This window comes from Ovis aries, chromosome 4 (genome assembly GCF_016772045.2).
Source record: "Ovis aries strain OAR_USU_Benz2616 breed Rambouillet chromosome 4, ARS-UI_Ramb_v3.0, whole genome shotgun sequence".
Taxonomy (NCBI): Eukaryota; Metazoa; Chordata; class Mammalia; order Artiodactyla; family Bovidae; genus Ovis; species Ovis aries.
The window spans coordinates 93,353,204-93,370,659 of NC_056057.1; the positions used below are offsets into that span (position 1 = coordinate 93,353,204).

Below are 17,456 nucleotides of genomic sequence, written 5' to 3' on the forward strand. Positions count from 1 at the left end.
ATTAGCACTAACTGCAGTAGTTAAGAAAACATTCCAGACCTGGACTGACTGTGCTGAAATTCTTTTTTTTGCCATTTACTAGATACAGCTAGGGCAAATTACACTCTCTATTTCTCTATTCTCATCTCCAAAATGTGAATATTAAAAGTACCTAAATCATAGAGTTGTGTGAGGATTATATTAGCTAATGCAGGTTCCTGGTTAAATCGGAGCCTGGAATACAGTAGAGACTCAATAAATGTTTTATCACCATTATCATCACCTACAAGTCAACTGCTTTCCTGACACCAAAAATGAAAAATCTCTTCCAAAATCTAAGAGAAGCAGAATTCAACCCCTCAGAGAAACAGCAGCAAACGTTTGTAAACAGAGTGATGATATCACTTATTTGGATTAGATGGATCTCTTTCTAGTATCTGTACATTCTAACAACCAATAACTGATTACAAAAACTAATAAAAGATAGGGTGGAAATTATACAATTTTAAAAAGTCCCAAGGTCTGACTCTCTAACTGGCAAAAATTCTATAAAGCAAGAATGAAAAAAGAGTAACAAATAAGGGAGAAATATGATAAAAAAAAAAAATGGAAACTTCTCTTCAGCACCCCCTTTCCTCACTTAGGTACATGCTCCAGAAACCTTCCACTAATTTCCACTTCCACATGACAACATCATTTTAAAGCTAGAGCAAAATTTTGTTACTCATCACCATCACTGGTACCACCAGAATACATACACATCCTGAGACACCATTCAAAATAACCCCAGGGTTAGTTTTGTTATGAGTGGAATATCCACCTGGTATACACATCTGTATAGGTCCCATTTCTTTCTTCATTTGAAAACATATTCTCAATCCTAAAAAAACTTTTTATGTCAATATTTTATAAAATTTCTTCTTGCATATCCTATCATCCCTCCCAAGACCAGGTCACATAACCATTAAGGAAAAAAACAGCACCTCCCTCCAGCCAAAAACCCTAAAGTCTCAGAGGTTAACATCTTTCTTTACATCCTTCCAAGAACACACCTCCCAGAATCACCTACTTGCGTTAACAGTCTCTCCTCCCTTAACACAAGCCTCTCAAGATATTCTTCAACCTAAGATGTCTGAGATTTGCTTACAAATAGTAGTGAGCAGGAGAGCAGTTGGAAGATATAGAAGGAACTGTGGTGAGGGGAGAATACAGATCAAAAGTAATTGTCCACATACTCACATACTGATAACCGATGGACCTGTGTGTTGGTTACGTAAGGTTCCAATAGCATTCTACCTTTGAATGTTTGAAAATTTTTCTAACAAAAAAACTTTCTTAAAACATAACTAAGAATATACTTTACATACGAGCTTATAACACCACCACTCACTACAAATTGATCCAGCCTATCAAGACCTCCCCAGAAACACATTGCTCTCTCTCATTCAGGAACTCACCTACTATTCATAATTCAAACGGAGGACAGATCTCTCAGCAGAGTTCATTAAAAGAACTTCATAAACATAATGTCATCTTCTTCCCTCCATCTGAGGGCAACCTCTTTTTAAAACTACCATTTCTATTCCTCTCAATACTGGAAACATCCTCTCACTTGGTCCTTTATCTTCCTGTGAAATAATGACAATTAAAACTACCTCATAAGTTACACTTCTACCTTTCATATGAACTAAACCCTCAGAAAGTGTTTACTTCTAACTAAAAAAGCAAAGAAATACCAACCACTTTTGACCTAACAGTCTGAAAAATAAACTGCATGGGAAAAGTTTCTGGCAAAATAAAGCTGAATTTTTAAAATTAAAGCAACTTATCTGACTTTGTGTTAATGAGGGAGGAAAAGAAGCACAAGTTTCAACACAAATTTAAAAGTTCATCTCTGGAAAATATCTTCAAAGTATCTAGAAAACTTTATCAGAATATACTAAATAAGGTATGGTCACAAATTACCTTATCTGTGTACTTATTTACATCCATCCCTTTCCACTCAAAGGTTCCATGAAGGAGCAAAATTATCTGTTGTGTTCACCACTTATATCCACATTGCCTTGAACAGTGCCTAGCACCTAACTGGTACTCAATAAAGACTTGTCAAAGAACTAAATGAATGACAAAATACATCTCTACCTAAGCAACAAGCTTTAATATGATTTAATTAACTAATTCAACTTAAAGACTTCTCAGAAAAATACGGAATAAAAAGACAGTGGAAGAGGCTGTCTTCCAGTGGAAAAAAAAAAAAGAGTGGAAGTATAAGAAACCATTCACAGTTTTCTACTTCAAAACTAGTAAAATCCATTCAACAATTGGTAAACTATAAGGGATATATATTCACTTCAAATACACAAAATGTGCAGTAGAAAGGATGATGAAAGGTAGGCAAATCAGGGAGCAAGTGAATAAACACTGGATTCCACTCTGGGATTGCCTGTTTTATTAGCAGAGGTTATTATTTTCAGCAAATTAGTGGGGACAGGGTCATAGTACAAATTTTATTCTAACATGTACCAAAGTTTCCAGACAATATAAGTTCTTCCCCTTTAACACCACCATTTTTTTCCCCATTAATCAAAACGTACTCTAAATTAATTTCACTGTGACAAAACCAAGTACACTGGGTGCAGTTAAAATACCCCAACAAGAAACAAGCAAAAGTACTAAAAAGTCCTAGAACTTTTACATCAAAAATAATGCTCAACAACTGCCTTTGAACTTAACAGAAAAGCCTTTTGTTGGTTTAGTGACAGTGTATATTCAAGGATTCTCTTTTAAGCTGTACCTCTAAATGTTTCTAATAATGCACAAACCTCTAACAAGCAGAAAAACTATCACTAGTTTATACATCACATTTTATTAGTGTTCTAATACTCCTTGTGAGATTCCAAAAAATACCTTTTTAGTTTCATAAAGTCAACTAAAAAACATCCCTCTGAACAATATCCTAAAAATATTTATCTTAAATAATCAGATTTTGCAATCCTGTGTTCTGTCCAAGATCTTTAAGAGGTCGCACTTAATACCTCATTCTCCCAACAAGTTGACTTCCACAAACTTTCCTTAGCCGAAACTAAACTCATTCTTAGGTTTAAGCATTATGCTCTTTTTCAATACTGTTTAAGCAGAAGAAATTTCTAGTTTTTAAAAGTTTAAATGAAACAGCTTTCATAAAAATAAATGGTAGTATTCTAATACTACCTAGTTTTTCCTTTCGCTTCAGTTTTAACCATTCACAGAGCATGAGGGTATACTACTAGCTACAAGCTGCCTTGAAAGGGAAGGAAAACGGATTGAGTAATCGATCTTGTGGAAAAGATTTAAGGTGACACCAGCAGTACCTTTTTGAAGGGATCAAGCAAGGGAGATCTCTTGTTTGTACAAGCTTTTAGCTTCATAACTGGTTTTATGCTAGGGGAAATTATAGCCTGCTTAGTTAGGAATGACTTCTTGGGCAGGAAGAAAAGAAAACAGAGAGCAGAGTGGCTCTGATGGAGACCAAAGCAACTGGAGAAGAAAGGGGTATACCTGGTTCACAGCATCCGTGATGATGGTGGTCAGTCTGACAGTACTTGTCCCTTAAAGGCATTTTCAGTGGGCGCGACCTACTTTCCTTTCACTGTAAGAAGCTCTTCATTGCGGCTTGGCTGTTGAAAGAAGCACAAACCCGTCACTCACCCTGAACTTCCTGGGGGGGCTCTCGCTGCATTTTCCAGAAACGTTCCCATCACCCACCCTCCGCTTCCCCTCCAGCGCCCTGCACCTTCCTCTCCAACTGAAAAATAAAAACGCACGAAGGCTTCACCAGCCCGAACTCCCGCACAGGTTCATCGCCCTACCCGGAAACGCAGCCCCGGGCGCGCAGCGCAGGGCGAGGGCCTGGCCGGCTGCGCGGGCGGCGGCGACGGCCTCGCCTTCCCGTGCGGGCGCGCGCGGAGATGGAGGCGCGGAGCGCAGCGGGCACGGCCAGCGCCGGGGCCCGCGGGGCGGGGGGCGCGGCGGCAGCCGAAGGGTAGCTCCCGCCAGCGGCCGGCCCACACCGGCCCTCCCGCTACGCACGTGCGCAGGGGTCTCCCAGGCAGAGCCCCGGTCCCCCAAACCAAGTGCGCCCAACTTACTGAACTCCTGGGGCGGGCCGGCGGGCGGGCGGAAGGAAGGAAAGCAGGCCGGGCGGCCGCGGGGACAGCCTGGCGTGGGAGGCGGCTTCGGGCCCCACCTGGCGCAGCCTCGGCGGACCGCGCGAAGGGACCGGGGTTCGGGCCCGACGCGCTCCCAAAGAGTCCCCGCCGACGCTGACGCGGAAGCGCCACAGCTCACCACGTCCCTCCGCGGCCCGAGGCGACGCGGCGGCTCACGGCGTCCCTCCGCGCTGTGGAACTGGGCGGGCGGGCAGCGCGCGGGCGCAGGCAGTTGACAGGAGGAACCGCCCCGCAGCCGCTGCTGCCGCCACCGAAGGAGCTGGAACCGAAGAGGGCAGGACCTGAGGCGCCCCTCGCCCGGGCAACGGCTGCCGCTGGAGCCCGGCTCCCCCCCAGCGTCGCTCCACCTGCAACGGTCCCTCAGGCTTTTGGAGAGGGGCGCGAAAGGATGGGGGTTTCCCCCCACCTTGGGCCCTTTCTGGTAGTAGTTGTTGTTTCAGGAAACTTTATTAAGTCAGTCTCTCGCTTTCTCGGTCTCCCCCTCCCCGAAGAGCCTGAGCTACCGCCGCGGAGCGAGTAGGAAGGGGGAAGCAGAGACTCTCCGGCAGCGACAGGGAGCGAGTGACTGACCCCGGACGGAGATGGGGCGAGGGCAGGAAGTGACAAGCTCTCGGAGTGGGTGGGGGGAGTGTGGCCGGCACGCCCGGGAGCGTCACGCGCATGCGCCCGGCCCGGCGCCCCCGCCGGTGGGGAGGCGACGCGCGGCGGCTGGGCAGGGAGAGGGAGACCGGGCTGGTGGCGCGGGGCCGACAGCCGGGTGTCTTCGACCCGCGGCTCTCGCAAGCGTCCCCGGCGGACGGGGGGCCGAAGTCCTGGGCTTCGCGGGCCAAGAGGTGCGAGGCCACTGGTGCGGTGGTTGGGGCCGGGAGACGGGCTGCTGGGTAACCAAACTGTTGCTATCGCTTTGGAACCGAAACCGGGAGGCTTGGAAAAGCAGGGGAGAGAACTGTAGGAAGAGGCTTGGCAAATGCGTAAGCCGTAAATCGTGGTGATTCCGAAAAAGTTGTCAGCGCATTTATAAAGGGTACAAGTGAAACTTTTTTTTTTCTCTAACCCAGCAATTTCTGAAGTGTTCTTCTCAGAGCTTTATCAGGTCTTTGGGAGGAAAACAGTCTAGTCCGTGGAAGATAGGTATTGATCGCAGCTGCGCTTGGCGTCTGGCATCTGAAAGCGAAGTTGGGTCACGTGGGCAGTACTCACTTTTTCTTCTCTTCGGCGCTTATCCTGCTTGGAAAACCCCCCAGGATCGCAGTGGTCTGTCAAATTCTGCAACCCCGTGTGCCGGTGCTCGAGGGTGGGAGAGCCGCTTCCCCCGCCTTCTCCCCGGCTCCAGAAGCAAAAATGAAAATTTTAAGAAAGAAAAAGTCCACTTAAAAAATCTCCACCCGCCCTCCCCCACGATCCACTGAAAACGTTCATGATTAAGTTGCCGGTTTTCGGATCCGTGAAAACGTTTAGTAGACAGGCTCTGTATGTATTTTGGAAGAACAAACGAGTGACTGAAATCTATTTTCAAAATTCAGAGTTTGTATTAGGTCCAGTAATAAATGTTACTGTAAATACACTGAATGGAGTATTTGCATAGATCTGAGTGATTTTAGCAGCCAAATAATAGGGGTGACAGGAAAATGATACAAAAATTATCTTTTTAAAAAGGAATTCCACCTGTTCATTCTGCACACTTAACTGGTCAGCATAGTATATTTGATCATTTTTGTCTGTCCCATTGTTAAGCAACACAAAACAAACTAAAATGAAATGGATCTAGGTGGTCAGGGGGGCGGTCCAAGAGGGGATATGTGGGCATATATATATATATATACACACACACACACACACACACACACACATATAGCTGATTCACTTTGTTATATGGCAGAAGCTAACAACATTGTAAAGCAACTATTGTCCCAATTAAAAATGAAATGCCACAATTTCTAAAAGTAAAGTAAGCTGCATCCACATGATAGTGTTTGTCATACAACCAGTAAAATATTTTTCTTATATTTTCATGCTAAGTCTCTTCAGTCCTGTCCAATTCTTTGCAACCCAAGGGACTGTATCCCACAAGGCTCCTCTGTCCATGGGATTCTCTAGGCAAGAATACTGGAGTGGGTTGCCATGCCCTCCTCCAATCTTCCTGACCCAGGAAGGGAAGCTGCATCTCCTGCAGCTCCAGGCACTGCAGGTGATTCTTTTACCACTGAGCCACAGAGGAATATGCTTATGCAAAACAATAGAAAAAAAATTTTAATGTGACCCTTAACAGTGGAATTTTTATTTTAACACTGGAGATCCTTGGTAAAATTTGAGGTGAAATATTTTTAAGTTTTGGGAGATCTACCTGAATAAGCAAATTTATCATGGGCTTAAAAATGAATATACAATTTTAAATTTTCATGAACATGAAAAAGCGTTACTTCAGATAAGTGAAAGTTACAAGTATTTGCTGACCAGATGTGAATTAAAGATGTTTATATTTCAAAGTGGTCATCACTAGAGAGTCCTCAAAATTGTATGCTAATAGAATAAGTTTTAAATATTCTGAAAAATTAGGATTATAGACAAAATTGGAATGTGCATATGGGTAAAACAAATATTGAACACACTGAATCATAGAATTTTAAAGATGAAGCCATGGAAATTATCTGGTAACATTCCTTACTTTGTACATAGAAAACTGAAACCCAGAGAGGTTAACTGTGTTTTCTGAAGGTCACATAGTAGCAGAACTGCGTCTAGAACCTAGATCATTCCCTTTATAAAATAACAATATTAGTATCTGATATGTTTTGAGTAATTAATGTTTTAGGTTCAGGCATGAAGTCATTTAATTATATCAACAATCCAATGAGATTTTGTTATCCTCCATTCTTCAGGGGGAGAAACTGAGGCACAGAATGGTTCAGTTCAGTTGCTCAGTCATGTTGGACTCTTTGACCCCATGGACTGCAGCATGCCAGGCTTCCCTGTCCATCACCAACTCCCTGAGTTTACGCAAACACAATTGTTTACTCAAATGTCCCAGCTGAGTTTATTCAAATGTCCATTGAGTGGGTGATGCTATCCAAACACCTTATCCTCTGTTGTCCCCTTCTCCTCCCACTTTCAATCTTTCTCAACATCAGTCTTTTCAAATGAGTCACTTCTATCACAATGAGTCAGGTGGTCAAAATGGAGTTTCAGCTTCAGCATCAGTCCTTCCAATGAATATTATCAGGACTGATTTCCTTTAGGACGGACAGGTTGGATCTCCTTGCAGTCCGAGGGACTCTCAAGAGTCTTCTCCAACAACACAGTTCAAAAGCATCAATTCTTCAGCGTTCAACTTTCTTTAGAGTGCCAACTCTCACATCCATACATGACTACTGGAAAATACATAGTTTTGACTAGATGGACCTTTGTTGGCAAAGTAATGTCTCTGCTTTTTAATATGCTGTCTAGGTTGGTCATAGCTTTTCTTCTAAGGAACAAATGTCTTTTAACTTCATGGCTGCAGTCACCATCTGCAGTGATTTTGGAGCCCCCAAAAATAAAGTCTGTCACTGTTTCCATTGATTCTCCATCTGTTTGCCATGAAGTGATGGGACAGGATACCATGATCTTAAGTTTTCTGAATGTTGAGCTTTAAGCCAACTTTTTCACTCTCCTCTTTCACTTTCATCAAGAGGCTCTTTAGTTCTTCACCTTCTGCCATAAGGGTGGTATCATCTGCATATCTGAGGTTTTTGATATTTCTGGCAATCTTGATCCAGCTTGTGCTTCATGCAGCCCAGCATTTCACATGATGTACTCTGCATAGAAGTTAAATAAGCAGGGTGACAATATACAGCCTTGATGTACTCCTTACGCAATTTTGGAACCAGTCTGTTGTTCCATGTGCAGTTCTAACTGATGCTTCTTGACCTGCATACAGATTTCTCAGGAGGCAGGTCAGGTGGGGTGGTATTCCCATCTCTTGAAGAATTTTCCACAGTTTGTTGCGATCCACACAGTCAAAGCCTTTGGCATAGTCAATAAAGCAGAAGTAGATGTTTTTCTGGAACTCTCTTGGTTTTCCGATGATCCAATGGATGTTGGCAATTTGATCTCTGGTTCCTCTGCTTTTCTAAATCTGGCTTGAACATCTGGAAGATCACAGTTCACATACTGTTGAAGCCTGGCTTCGAGGATTTTGAGCATTACATTGCTAGCATGTGAAATGAGTGCAATTGTGTGGTAGTTTCAACATTCTTTGGCATTGCCTTTCTTTGGGACTGGAATGAAACTTCCTTTTCCAGAATGGTTAGATAACTCATCAAGGTTACAGCTGAAAGGCAGCTGAAGCAGCATTCTAACCCGAAGGGTGTGGCTCTGAAACTCACGACCTTAGCCATTGTGTTCTATTGGCTATATTGTGTTGCCTACACTGTACCATACTGCATAGGAACCTGGAATGTCAGGTCCATGAATCAAGGCAAATTGGAAGTGGTCAAACAAGAGATGGCAAGAGTGAACGTCGACATTCTAGGAATCAGCGAACTAAAATGGACTGGAATGGGTGAATTTAACTCAGATGACCATTATATCTACTACTGTGGGCAGGAATGCCTCAGAAGAAATGGAGTAGCCATCATGGTCAACAAAAGAGTCCAAAATGCAGTACTTGGATGCAATCTCAAAAACGACACAATGATCTCTGTTCGTCTCCAAGGCAAACCATTCAGTATCACAGTTATCGAAGTCTATGCCCCAACCAGTAACGCTGAAGAAACTGAAGTTGAACGGTTTTATGAAGACCTACAAGACCTTTTAGAACTAACACCCAAAAAAGATGTCCTTTTCATTATAGGGGACTGGAATGCAAAAGTAGGAAGTCAGGAAACACCTGGAGTAACAGGCAAATTTGGCCTTGGAATGCGGAATGAAGCAGGGCAAAGACTAATAGCGTTTTGCCAAGAAAATGCACAGGTCATAGCGAACACCCTCTTCCAACAACACAAGAGAAGACTCTACACATGGACATCACCAGACGGTCAACACCGAAATCAGATTGATTATATTCTTTGCAGCCAAAGATGGAGACGCTGTATACAGTCAACAAAAACAAGACCAGGAGCTGACTGTGGCTCAGATCATGAACTCCTTATTACCAAATTCAGACTCAAATTGAGGAAAGTAGGGAAAACCGCTAGACCATTCAGGTATGACCTAAATCAAATCCCTTATGATTATACAGTGGAAGTTAGAAATAGATTTAAGGGCCTAGATCTGATAGATAGAGTGCCTGATGAACTATGGAATGAGGCTTGTGACATTGTACACAGACAGGGATCAAGACCATCCCCATGGAAAAGAAATGCAAAAAAGCAAAATGGCTGTCTGGGGAGGCCTTACAAATAGCTGTGAAAAGAAGAGAAGCAAAAAGCAAAGGAGAAAAGGAAAGATATAAGCATCTGAATGCAGAGTTCCAAAGAATAGCAAGAAGAGATAAGAAAGCCTTCTTCAGTGATCAATGCAAAAAAACAGAGGAAAAGAACAGAATGGGAAAGACTAGAGATCTCTTCAAGAAAATTAGAGGTACCAAGGGAATACTTCATGCAAAGATGGGCTTGATAAAGGACAGAAATGGTATGGACCTAACAGAAGCAGAAGATATTAAGAAGAGGTGGCAAGGATACACGAAGAACTGTACAAAAATATCTTCATGACCCAGATAATCATGATGATGTGATCACTAATCTAGAGCCAGACATCTTGGAATGTGAAGTCAAGTGGGCCTTAGAAAGCATCACTACAAACAAAGCTAGTGGAGGTGATGAAATTCCAGTTGAGCTGTTTCAAATCCTGAAAGATGATGCTGTGAAAGTGCTGCACTCATTATGCCAGCAAATTTGGAAAACTCAGCAGTGGCCACAGGACTGGAAAAGGTCAGTTTTCATTCCAAACCCAAAGAAAGGCAATGCCAAAGAATGCTCAAAGTACCACACAATTGCACTCATCTCACATGCTAGTAAAGTAATGCTCAAAATTCTCCAAGCCAGGCTTCAGCAATACGTGAACCATGAACTTCCTGATGTTCAAGCTGGTTTTAGAAAAGGCAGAGGAACCAGAGATCAAATTGCCAACATCCACTGGATCATGGAAAAAGCAAGAAAGTTCCAGAAAAACATCTATTTCTGCTTTCTTGACTATGCCAAAGCCTTTGACTGTGTGGATCACAATCAACTGTGGAAAATTCTTCAAGAGATGGGAATACAGACCACCTGACCTGCCTCTTGATAAATCTGTATGCAGGTCAGGAAGCAACAGTTAGAACTGGACATGGAACAACAGACTGGTTCCAAATAGGAAAAGGAGTACGTCAAGGCTGTATATTGTCACCCTGCTTATTTAACTTATATGTAGAGTACATCATGAGAAACGCTGGACTGGAAGAAACACAAGCTGGAATCAAGATTGCCGGGAGAAATATCAATAACCTCAGATATGCAGATGGCACCACCCTTATAGCACAAAGTGAAGAGGAGCTAAAAAGTCTCTTGATGAAAGTGAAAGAGAAGAGTGAAAAAGTTGGCTTAAAGCTCAACATTCAGAAAACGAAGATCATGGCATCTGGTCCCATCACTTCATGGGAAATAGATGGGGAAACAGTAGAAACAGTGTCAGCCTTTATTTGCGGGGGGCTCCAAAATCACTGCAGATGGTGATTGCAGCCATGAAATTAAAAGACGCTTACTCCTTGGAAGAAAAGTTATGACCAACCTAGATAGCATATTGAAAAGCAGAGACATTACTTTGCCGACTAAGGTCCGTCTAGTCAAGGCTATGGTTTTTCTACTGGTCATGTATGGATGTGAGAGTTGGACTGTGAAGAAGGCTGAGAGCTGAAGAATTGATGCTTTTGAACTGTGGTGTTGGAGAAGACTCTTGAGAGTCCCTTGGACTGCACGGAGATCAATCCTGGGATTTCTTTGGAAGGAATGATGCTAAAGCTGAAGCTCCAGTACTTTGGCCACCTCATGCAAAGAGTTGACTCACTGGAAAAGACTCTGATGCTGGGAGGGATTGGGGGCAGGAGGAGAAGGGGACGACAGAGGATGAGATGGCTGGATGGCATTACTGACTCGATGGACATGAGTCTGAGTGAACTCCGGGAGATGGTGATGGACAGGGAGGCCTGGCGTGCTGCAATTCATGGGGTCGCAAAGAGTCAGACACAGCTGAGCGACTGAACTGAACGCTGTACCATAGCTGTTTTGGATCACATCATATGTGAAAGATGAGTGAGTAGATCCTGTCATTTGTGAGAGGTATTAAAATGTCATGTGTAAGCTCATGAAGTGGGAATGGAATTGCTAGAATCACAATAATTTAATTGAATTTCACAAAAAGACTTTGAACATCACCTAGAATTTCCCCCACCTCTAAAAACACTATGCACAAACCATCACAGAAAAATCATTTGTCTCCCTTTTGTTGTTCACTGCAGCAACCTAGGTGACACATCATTACAGCTTTAAGGAACTTTTTTATACTTTAAGTCTGTAAGTGCATATGTAATGATTAACATATCACCTTCAAGACTGGAGAATACACACACACACACATATATATATACATACACACACACATGCATGCATGCATATGCACATATATTATTGCAGCACAGCAAACCACCCTAGAATCAGTGCCCTAAAGTCATTTTAGTCCGCCCTTGTCTGGGAGCATGCATGTAGCTGCTACAGTCATCTGGCAGCTTGACTGGGTGCTCTCATGGCTGGCAGTTGGTGTTGACTATTGGCTGGACCTCTCTCTCCCCTTGTGGACTTTCATCCTCAATATTATCCTGGGCTTTTTCATATCATGGCAGCATGCCAAACAAATAGAGTGGGAACTGAAGGAACTTGATACCACTTCCACCACATTCTATTGGTAAAAGAAAGTCAGAAGGCCAGCACATCTTCAGAAATTGGTGATGTATGGTGGAGTCTCAGTCATGTCCGACTCTCTGTGACCCCATCGACTGTAGCCTACCAGGCTCCTCTGTCCATGGGATTTTCCAGGCAATAGTACTGGAGTGGATTGCCATTTCCTTCTCCAGGGAATCTTCCCAACCCAGGGATGGAACCCAGGTCTCCCACATTGTAGACAGACACTTAACCATCTGAGCCACCAGGGAAGATAAATTTCCCTTCTTTTTAAAACTTTTTAAATTGAAGTATAGTTGACTTACAGTGTTGTACCAATCTCTGCTGTACACCAAAGTGACTCAGTTTCATGTATATATATATATATATATATATATATATATATATATATATATATATATACACACACACACACACATATACATACATATTCTTTACTATTCTTTTCCATTATGTTTTATCCCAAGAGACTGGATATAATTCTCTGTGCTATACTGTTTTATTGTTCATCCATTCTGAATGTAATGCTGTAGTTTGTATCTGCCAACCCCAAATTCCCAGTCCCTCTTCCTCCCTTCCTCCTTCTTGGTGACAAGTCTGATCACTATGTCTGTGAGTTTGTTTCTATTTTGTGAATAGGTTCATTGGTGCCACGTTTTAAATTTCTCTTCTTGATGGGAGGAGTAGCCAAGTCACATTTCAAAGGGATATGCATATAGGAATGGAAGGAATTATTGCGATGATCTTTGCATGAAATCTATCACAATATATAATTATTTCAAGAATAATACTGGCTAATTAAAGCTGCTGGGTTGCTTTTTTTTTTTTTCAATGATTGATGATGCCTTTAAGAACAACAAAACAAGGAAACACTAGTCAGACCAATTCTTTAAACTAAGTGGGTCAGTTTGCTGGCACTGTATAGATACTTTGGTGATTCCTTAAGTTTTTTCATAATTTTGTTTCTTTCTTTAAGATTTTCCCATCTGTTCTAAACAGATCTCTCTAAAACACAGTATGAACACCTAACAACAAGTAGAAGCAATTATAGGACATATATATTCAGGTCCAGATTTTGCTAGCTTTGATTATGATGTGGCATTTTACAACACAAATTCATAACTTTTAAAAATCAGATTATGGGCCAAAATAGAGGCTGAAAGTTTAGAAAGGGTCATGGGAAAATTGATTTTGAAAGACAAATATTAAACTGTTGACATATTATCAATTATAGAACTTAACACCTAAGGACTGTGCAAGCAACAGAATAAAAAAAAAAAGATAATGCTTTGCCTAAAATGTTTATTTTAAGGACACTAGGGAGTAGGTTGTAACCTGGGTTGCTGCCCTGGAGATACGTTGCCTGCTAGGACCCCCTATATAGACTTACAGATTCCATTCCTGATGCTAAAGGCACACTTAGGTCTTGCTGACCGGGTGGCACAGTGCATGTACCATGCTCCCATGTGGGCACCAAACCATGCCTTACAGGTCTCCCATTCAAATGCATTTCAGATAGCATTTAGGTGAATTCCATTTTTAAAAATTACTTGTTATAATGGAGTTTGTTCATAAATTAGTCTGTACTATAAGAATAGCTGGGCTTTCCAGGTGGCACTAGTGGTAAAGAACCCACCTGCCAATGCCAGAGACATAAGAGATGTGGGGTTGATCCCTGGGTCAGGAAGATCCCCTGGAGGAGGGCATGGCAATCCACTCCAGTATTCTTGTCTGGAGAATTCCATGAACACAGGAACCTGGCAGGCTACCGTCTGACAGGCAAAGACTCAGACACGACTGAAGCGACTTAGCACATACACATGTAATAATAGCTAAAGATGATTTTGTCATTTATTGAATTCAGAGAAAGTGCTAAGTGCTTTCTGGTTTTTCACTGAATCCTTACTAAGATCCTAGGTTAGATGTTATCCCAGTTTACAAATTCAGTTCAGTTTAGTTGCTCAGTCATGTCTGACTCTTTGTGACCCCATGAACCGAAGCATGCCAGGCCTCTCATCCATCACCAACTCCCGGTCTCTACCCAAACTCATGTGCATCAAGTTGTTGATGCCATCCAGCCATCTCATCCTCTGCTGTCCCCTTCTCCTCCTGCCCTCAATCTTTCCCAGCATCAGGGTCTTTTTAAATGAATCAGCTCTTCACATCAGGTGGCCAAAGTATTAGAGTTTCAGCTTCAGCATCAGTCCTTCCAATGAACACCCAGGAATGATCTCCTTTAGGATGGACTGGTTGGATGTCCTTGCAGTCCAAGGGACTCTCAAGAGTCTCCTCCAACACCACAGTTCAAAAGCATCAATCCTTAGGCACTCATCCCTCTTTATAGTCCAACTCTCACATGCATACATGACCACTGGAAAAACCATAGCCTTGACTAGATGGACCTTTGTTGGCAAAGTAATGTCTCTGCTTTTAATACGCTGTCTAGGCTGGTCATGACTTTCCTTCCAAGGAGTAAGCATCTTTTAATTTCATGGGTGCAATCACCATCTGCAGTGATTTTGGAGTCCACTGTTTACACTGTTTCCCCATCTATTTGCCATGAAGTGATGGGATCAGATGCCATGATCTTCGTTTTCTGAATGTTGAGCTTTAAGCCAACTTTTTCACTCTCCTTTTATCAAGAGGCTCTTTAGTTTCTCTTCACTTTCTGCCATAAGGGTGGTGTCATCTGCATATCTGAGGTTATTGATATTTCTCCCGGCAATCTGGATTCCAGCTTGTGCTTCTTCCAGGCCAGCATTTCTCATGATGTACTCTGCATAGAAGTTAAATAAGCAGGATGACAATATACAGCCTTGACGTACTCCTTTCCTGATTTGGAACCAGTCTGTTGTTCCATGTCCAGTTCTAAACTGTTGCTTCCTGACCTGCATACAGGTTTCTCAAGAGGTAGCTGGTCTGGTATGCCCTTCTCTTTCAGAATTTTCCACAGTTGATTGTGATCCACACAGTCAAAGGCTTTGGCATAGTCAAGAAAGCAGAAATAGATGTTTTTCTGGAACTTTCTTGCTTTTTCCATGATCCAGCAGATGTTGGCAATTTGATCTCTGGTTCCTCTGCCTTTTCTAAAACCAGCTTGAACATCAGGGAGTTCACGGTTCATGTATTGCTGAAGCCTGGCTTGGAGAATTTTGAGCATTACTTTACTAGCGTGTGAGATGAGTGCAATTGTGCGGTAGTTTGAGCATCTTTGGCATTGCCTTTCTTTGGGATTGGAATGAAAACTGACCTTTTCCAGTCCTGTGGCCACTGCTGAGTTTTCCAAATTTGCTGACATGTTGAGTGCAGCACTTTCACAGCATCGTCTTTCAGGATTTGAAATAGCTCAACTGGAATTCCATCATCTCCACTAGCTTTGTTCGTAGTGATGCTTCCTGAGGCCCACTTGGCTTCGCATTCCAAGATGTCTGGCTCTGGGTGAGTGATCACACCATTGTGATTATCTTGGTCGTGAAGATCTTTTTTCTATAGTTCTGTGTATTCTTGCCACCTCTTCTTAATATCTTCTGCTTCTGTTAGGTCCCTGCCATTTCTGTCCTTTATCAAGCCCGTCTTTATTCTGTCCTTTATTGAGCCCATTTACAAATTAGGAAACAGATAATTTATGTTTGATATTAGATTTGAACATAGGACTGAGTCCATGTTCTATGCTTCAAGTTACATATATTCTGATTATTCCTATAATTTTATCTCCAGTTCAGGCCTGTCCCTGAAGCATCTAAGCTCTAACTACCCACTAAGCACACAATCTGAATTTCCCCAAACATCTGAAAATTAGCAGGGCCCAAACTGAACTTCTCTTCTCACAAAACCTGTTCTTCCAAATTTTAATCAACAGTGTTGCTGTCTATTCAGGCTATCAAGGCAGAGGCCTTGGAGTGAAAAAGAGGAGCACATGCAAAGATGCAAAGTAATGCAAGTTACCGGTGTACAAGGTTTCTCAGCTCACTTAACCCCAACATGCAACCTGACACCATGGACAACTGGTTATAATTCAGAAAGGTTTAGGAAATAGTGACCCCTCTCCATGGGCACCATCAATCTTCAAGTCCAAACCCTCACCTCTGAACCACTGCAAAAACTACCTCCATGGTCTTCCTGCCACCATCTCTGCCTCTCTCCATTATTCCACACTATCAACAAAATTATAGTTTAAAAAATATTAATAATATTACTGCCTAATTTAAAATCTCTGTTGACTGCTCATTTTCTACATGAAGAAGCCAAATTTCAATGAAAAGTAGGAAAAGTGTGTATTTTGGAGTTGGAAAAATTGGGTATACTAGTAGTTGAACTGGATAGGGAGGGAGTGTGGAACATGAGGGAATTTTAGAGAGAGATGATTAGAAGCGCATATATGGATATATATTCATTAGCTAAAGCAACTATTAGGGACTTCCCCGGTGGCACGGTGGATAAGAGTCCACCTGCCAATGCAGGAGACTCAGGTTTGATCCCTGGCCCAGGAGGATGCTGCTGAGCAACTAAGTCCATGCGTCACAACTACTGAAGCCCAAGCTCTAGAGACCACAAGCCGCAACTACTGAGCCTGCATATGCTAGGGCCTGCATGCCACAACCAGTGAAGCTTGCTTGCCTAGAGCCTGTGCTCCACAACAGAACCCACTGCAAAGAGAGGACCATGCCCTGCAACAAAGAAGAGCCCCTGGAACCAGAGAAAGCCCACACAGCAGCGAGGACCCAGCACAACCCCAAATAAATAAAATTTAAAAGGTAAATTTTTAAAAAATTTAATAAAACAGTTATTAAATAATAGAATAGTAGTTTGCTGAGAGGGTTGGGAAGTGTACTGGGGGTGACGATTTGGGGATTCCTGACCATTTTATCAATTTTCACCACATAAGCATTACAATTATATTTGCTTTGTAGTAATTCAGCAAGCTGATAGTTATGTTTTATGCACTTCTGTAAACAAGTATAATATTTCACTATAAGAATATTTTTTAAAGCAACTGACCTAGGTTTTAATGCCTCTGAATTATATCTGGTATCAATTAAAAATGAGTATTGAACTTTTCAAGGCTTTGTTGCCTTTGCACATGTTACTCCTCACACCTGGAAATAAATATCCTGTCCACCTGGAAAACTCCTACTCATCCTTTAAGACTTGCTTTAGATATCACTTCTTCTGAGAAACTACTTCCCACAGACAAATGACAGCTCCATTTTCCTGCACCTGTAATAAATCATTCTAATTAAATGATTGACTCTCCCGTTAGTCTGAATCCATCAAGAAACACAGCAAAGCATTCCTCATTGTTTGCCATCACCTGTTTCACTTCTTGGCATGTAATAGACAACCATTGAAAGTTACTAAA

General features: G+C 42.3%; 2 protein-coding genes across 4 annotated transcripts in view; one reads left to right on the forward strand and one right to left on the reverse strand.

Annotated features, from left to right (window-relative positions):
- Positions 1–4,754, reverse strand: part of ZNF800 (zinc finger protein 800) — a 50,185-nt gene extending 45,431 nt beyond the window's left edge. For both annotated transcript variants that reach the window (XM_042248772.1, XM_004008034.6), the window contains exons 1-2: positions 4,107–4,754; positions 3,517–3,635 (exon numbers count right to left, since the gene is read on the reverse strand). In XM_042248772.1, the coding sequence (XP_042104706.1) occupies positions 3,517–3,577 (61 nt within the window). In that variant the 5' untranslated portion in view covers positions 3,578–3,635; positions 4,107–4,754. The remainder of the gene's footprint in view (positions 1–3,516; positions 3,636–4,106) is intronic.
- On the forward strand, positions 4,397–10,233 carry LOC121819422 (craniofacial development protein 2-like). 2 transcript variants are annotated; one of them, XM_060415098.1, is made up of 2 exons: positions 4,397–5,020; positions 5,246–7,737. In XM_060415098.1, exons 1-2 carry the CDS (start codon positions 4,769–4,771, stop codon positions 5,594–5,596), a joined length of 603 nt encoding a protein of 200 aa, XP_060271081.1. In that variant the 5' UTR covers positions 4,397–4,768; the 3' UTR covers positions 5,597–7,737. The 2 variants fall into 2 exon arrangements, with proteins under 2 accessions (XP_060271081.1, XP_042104707.2); XM_042248773.2 differs by having other exon boundaries at positions 4,848–5,020; positions 5,246–10,233.
- The last annotated feature ends 7,223 nt before the right edge of the window (positions 10,234–17,456 follow it).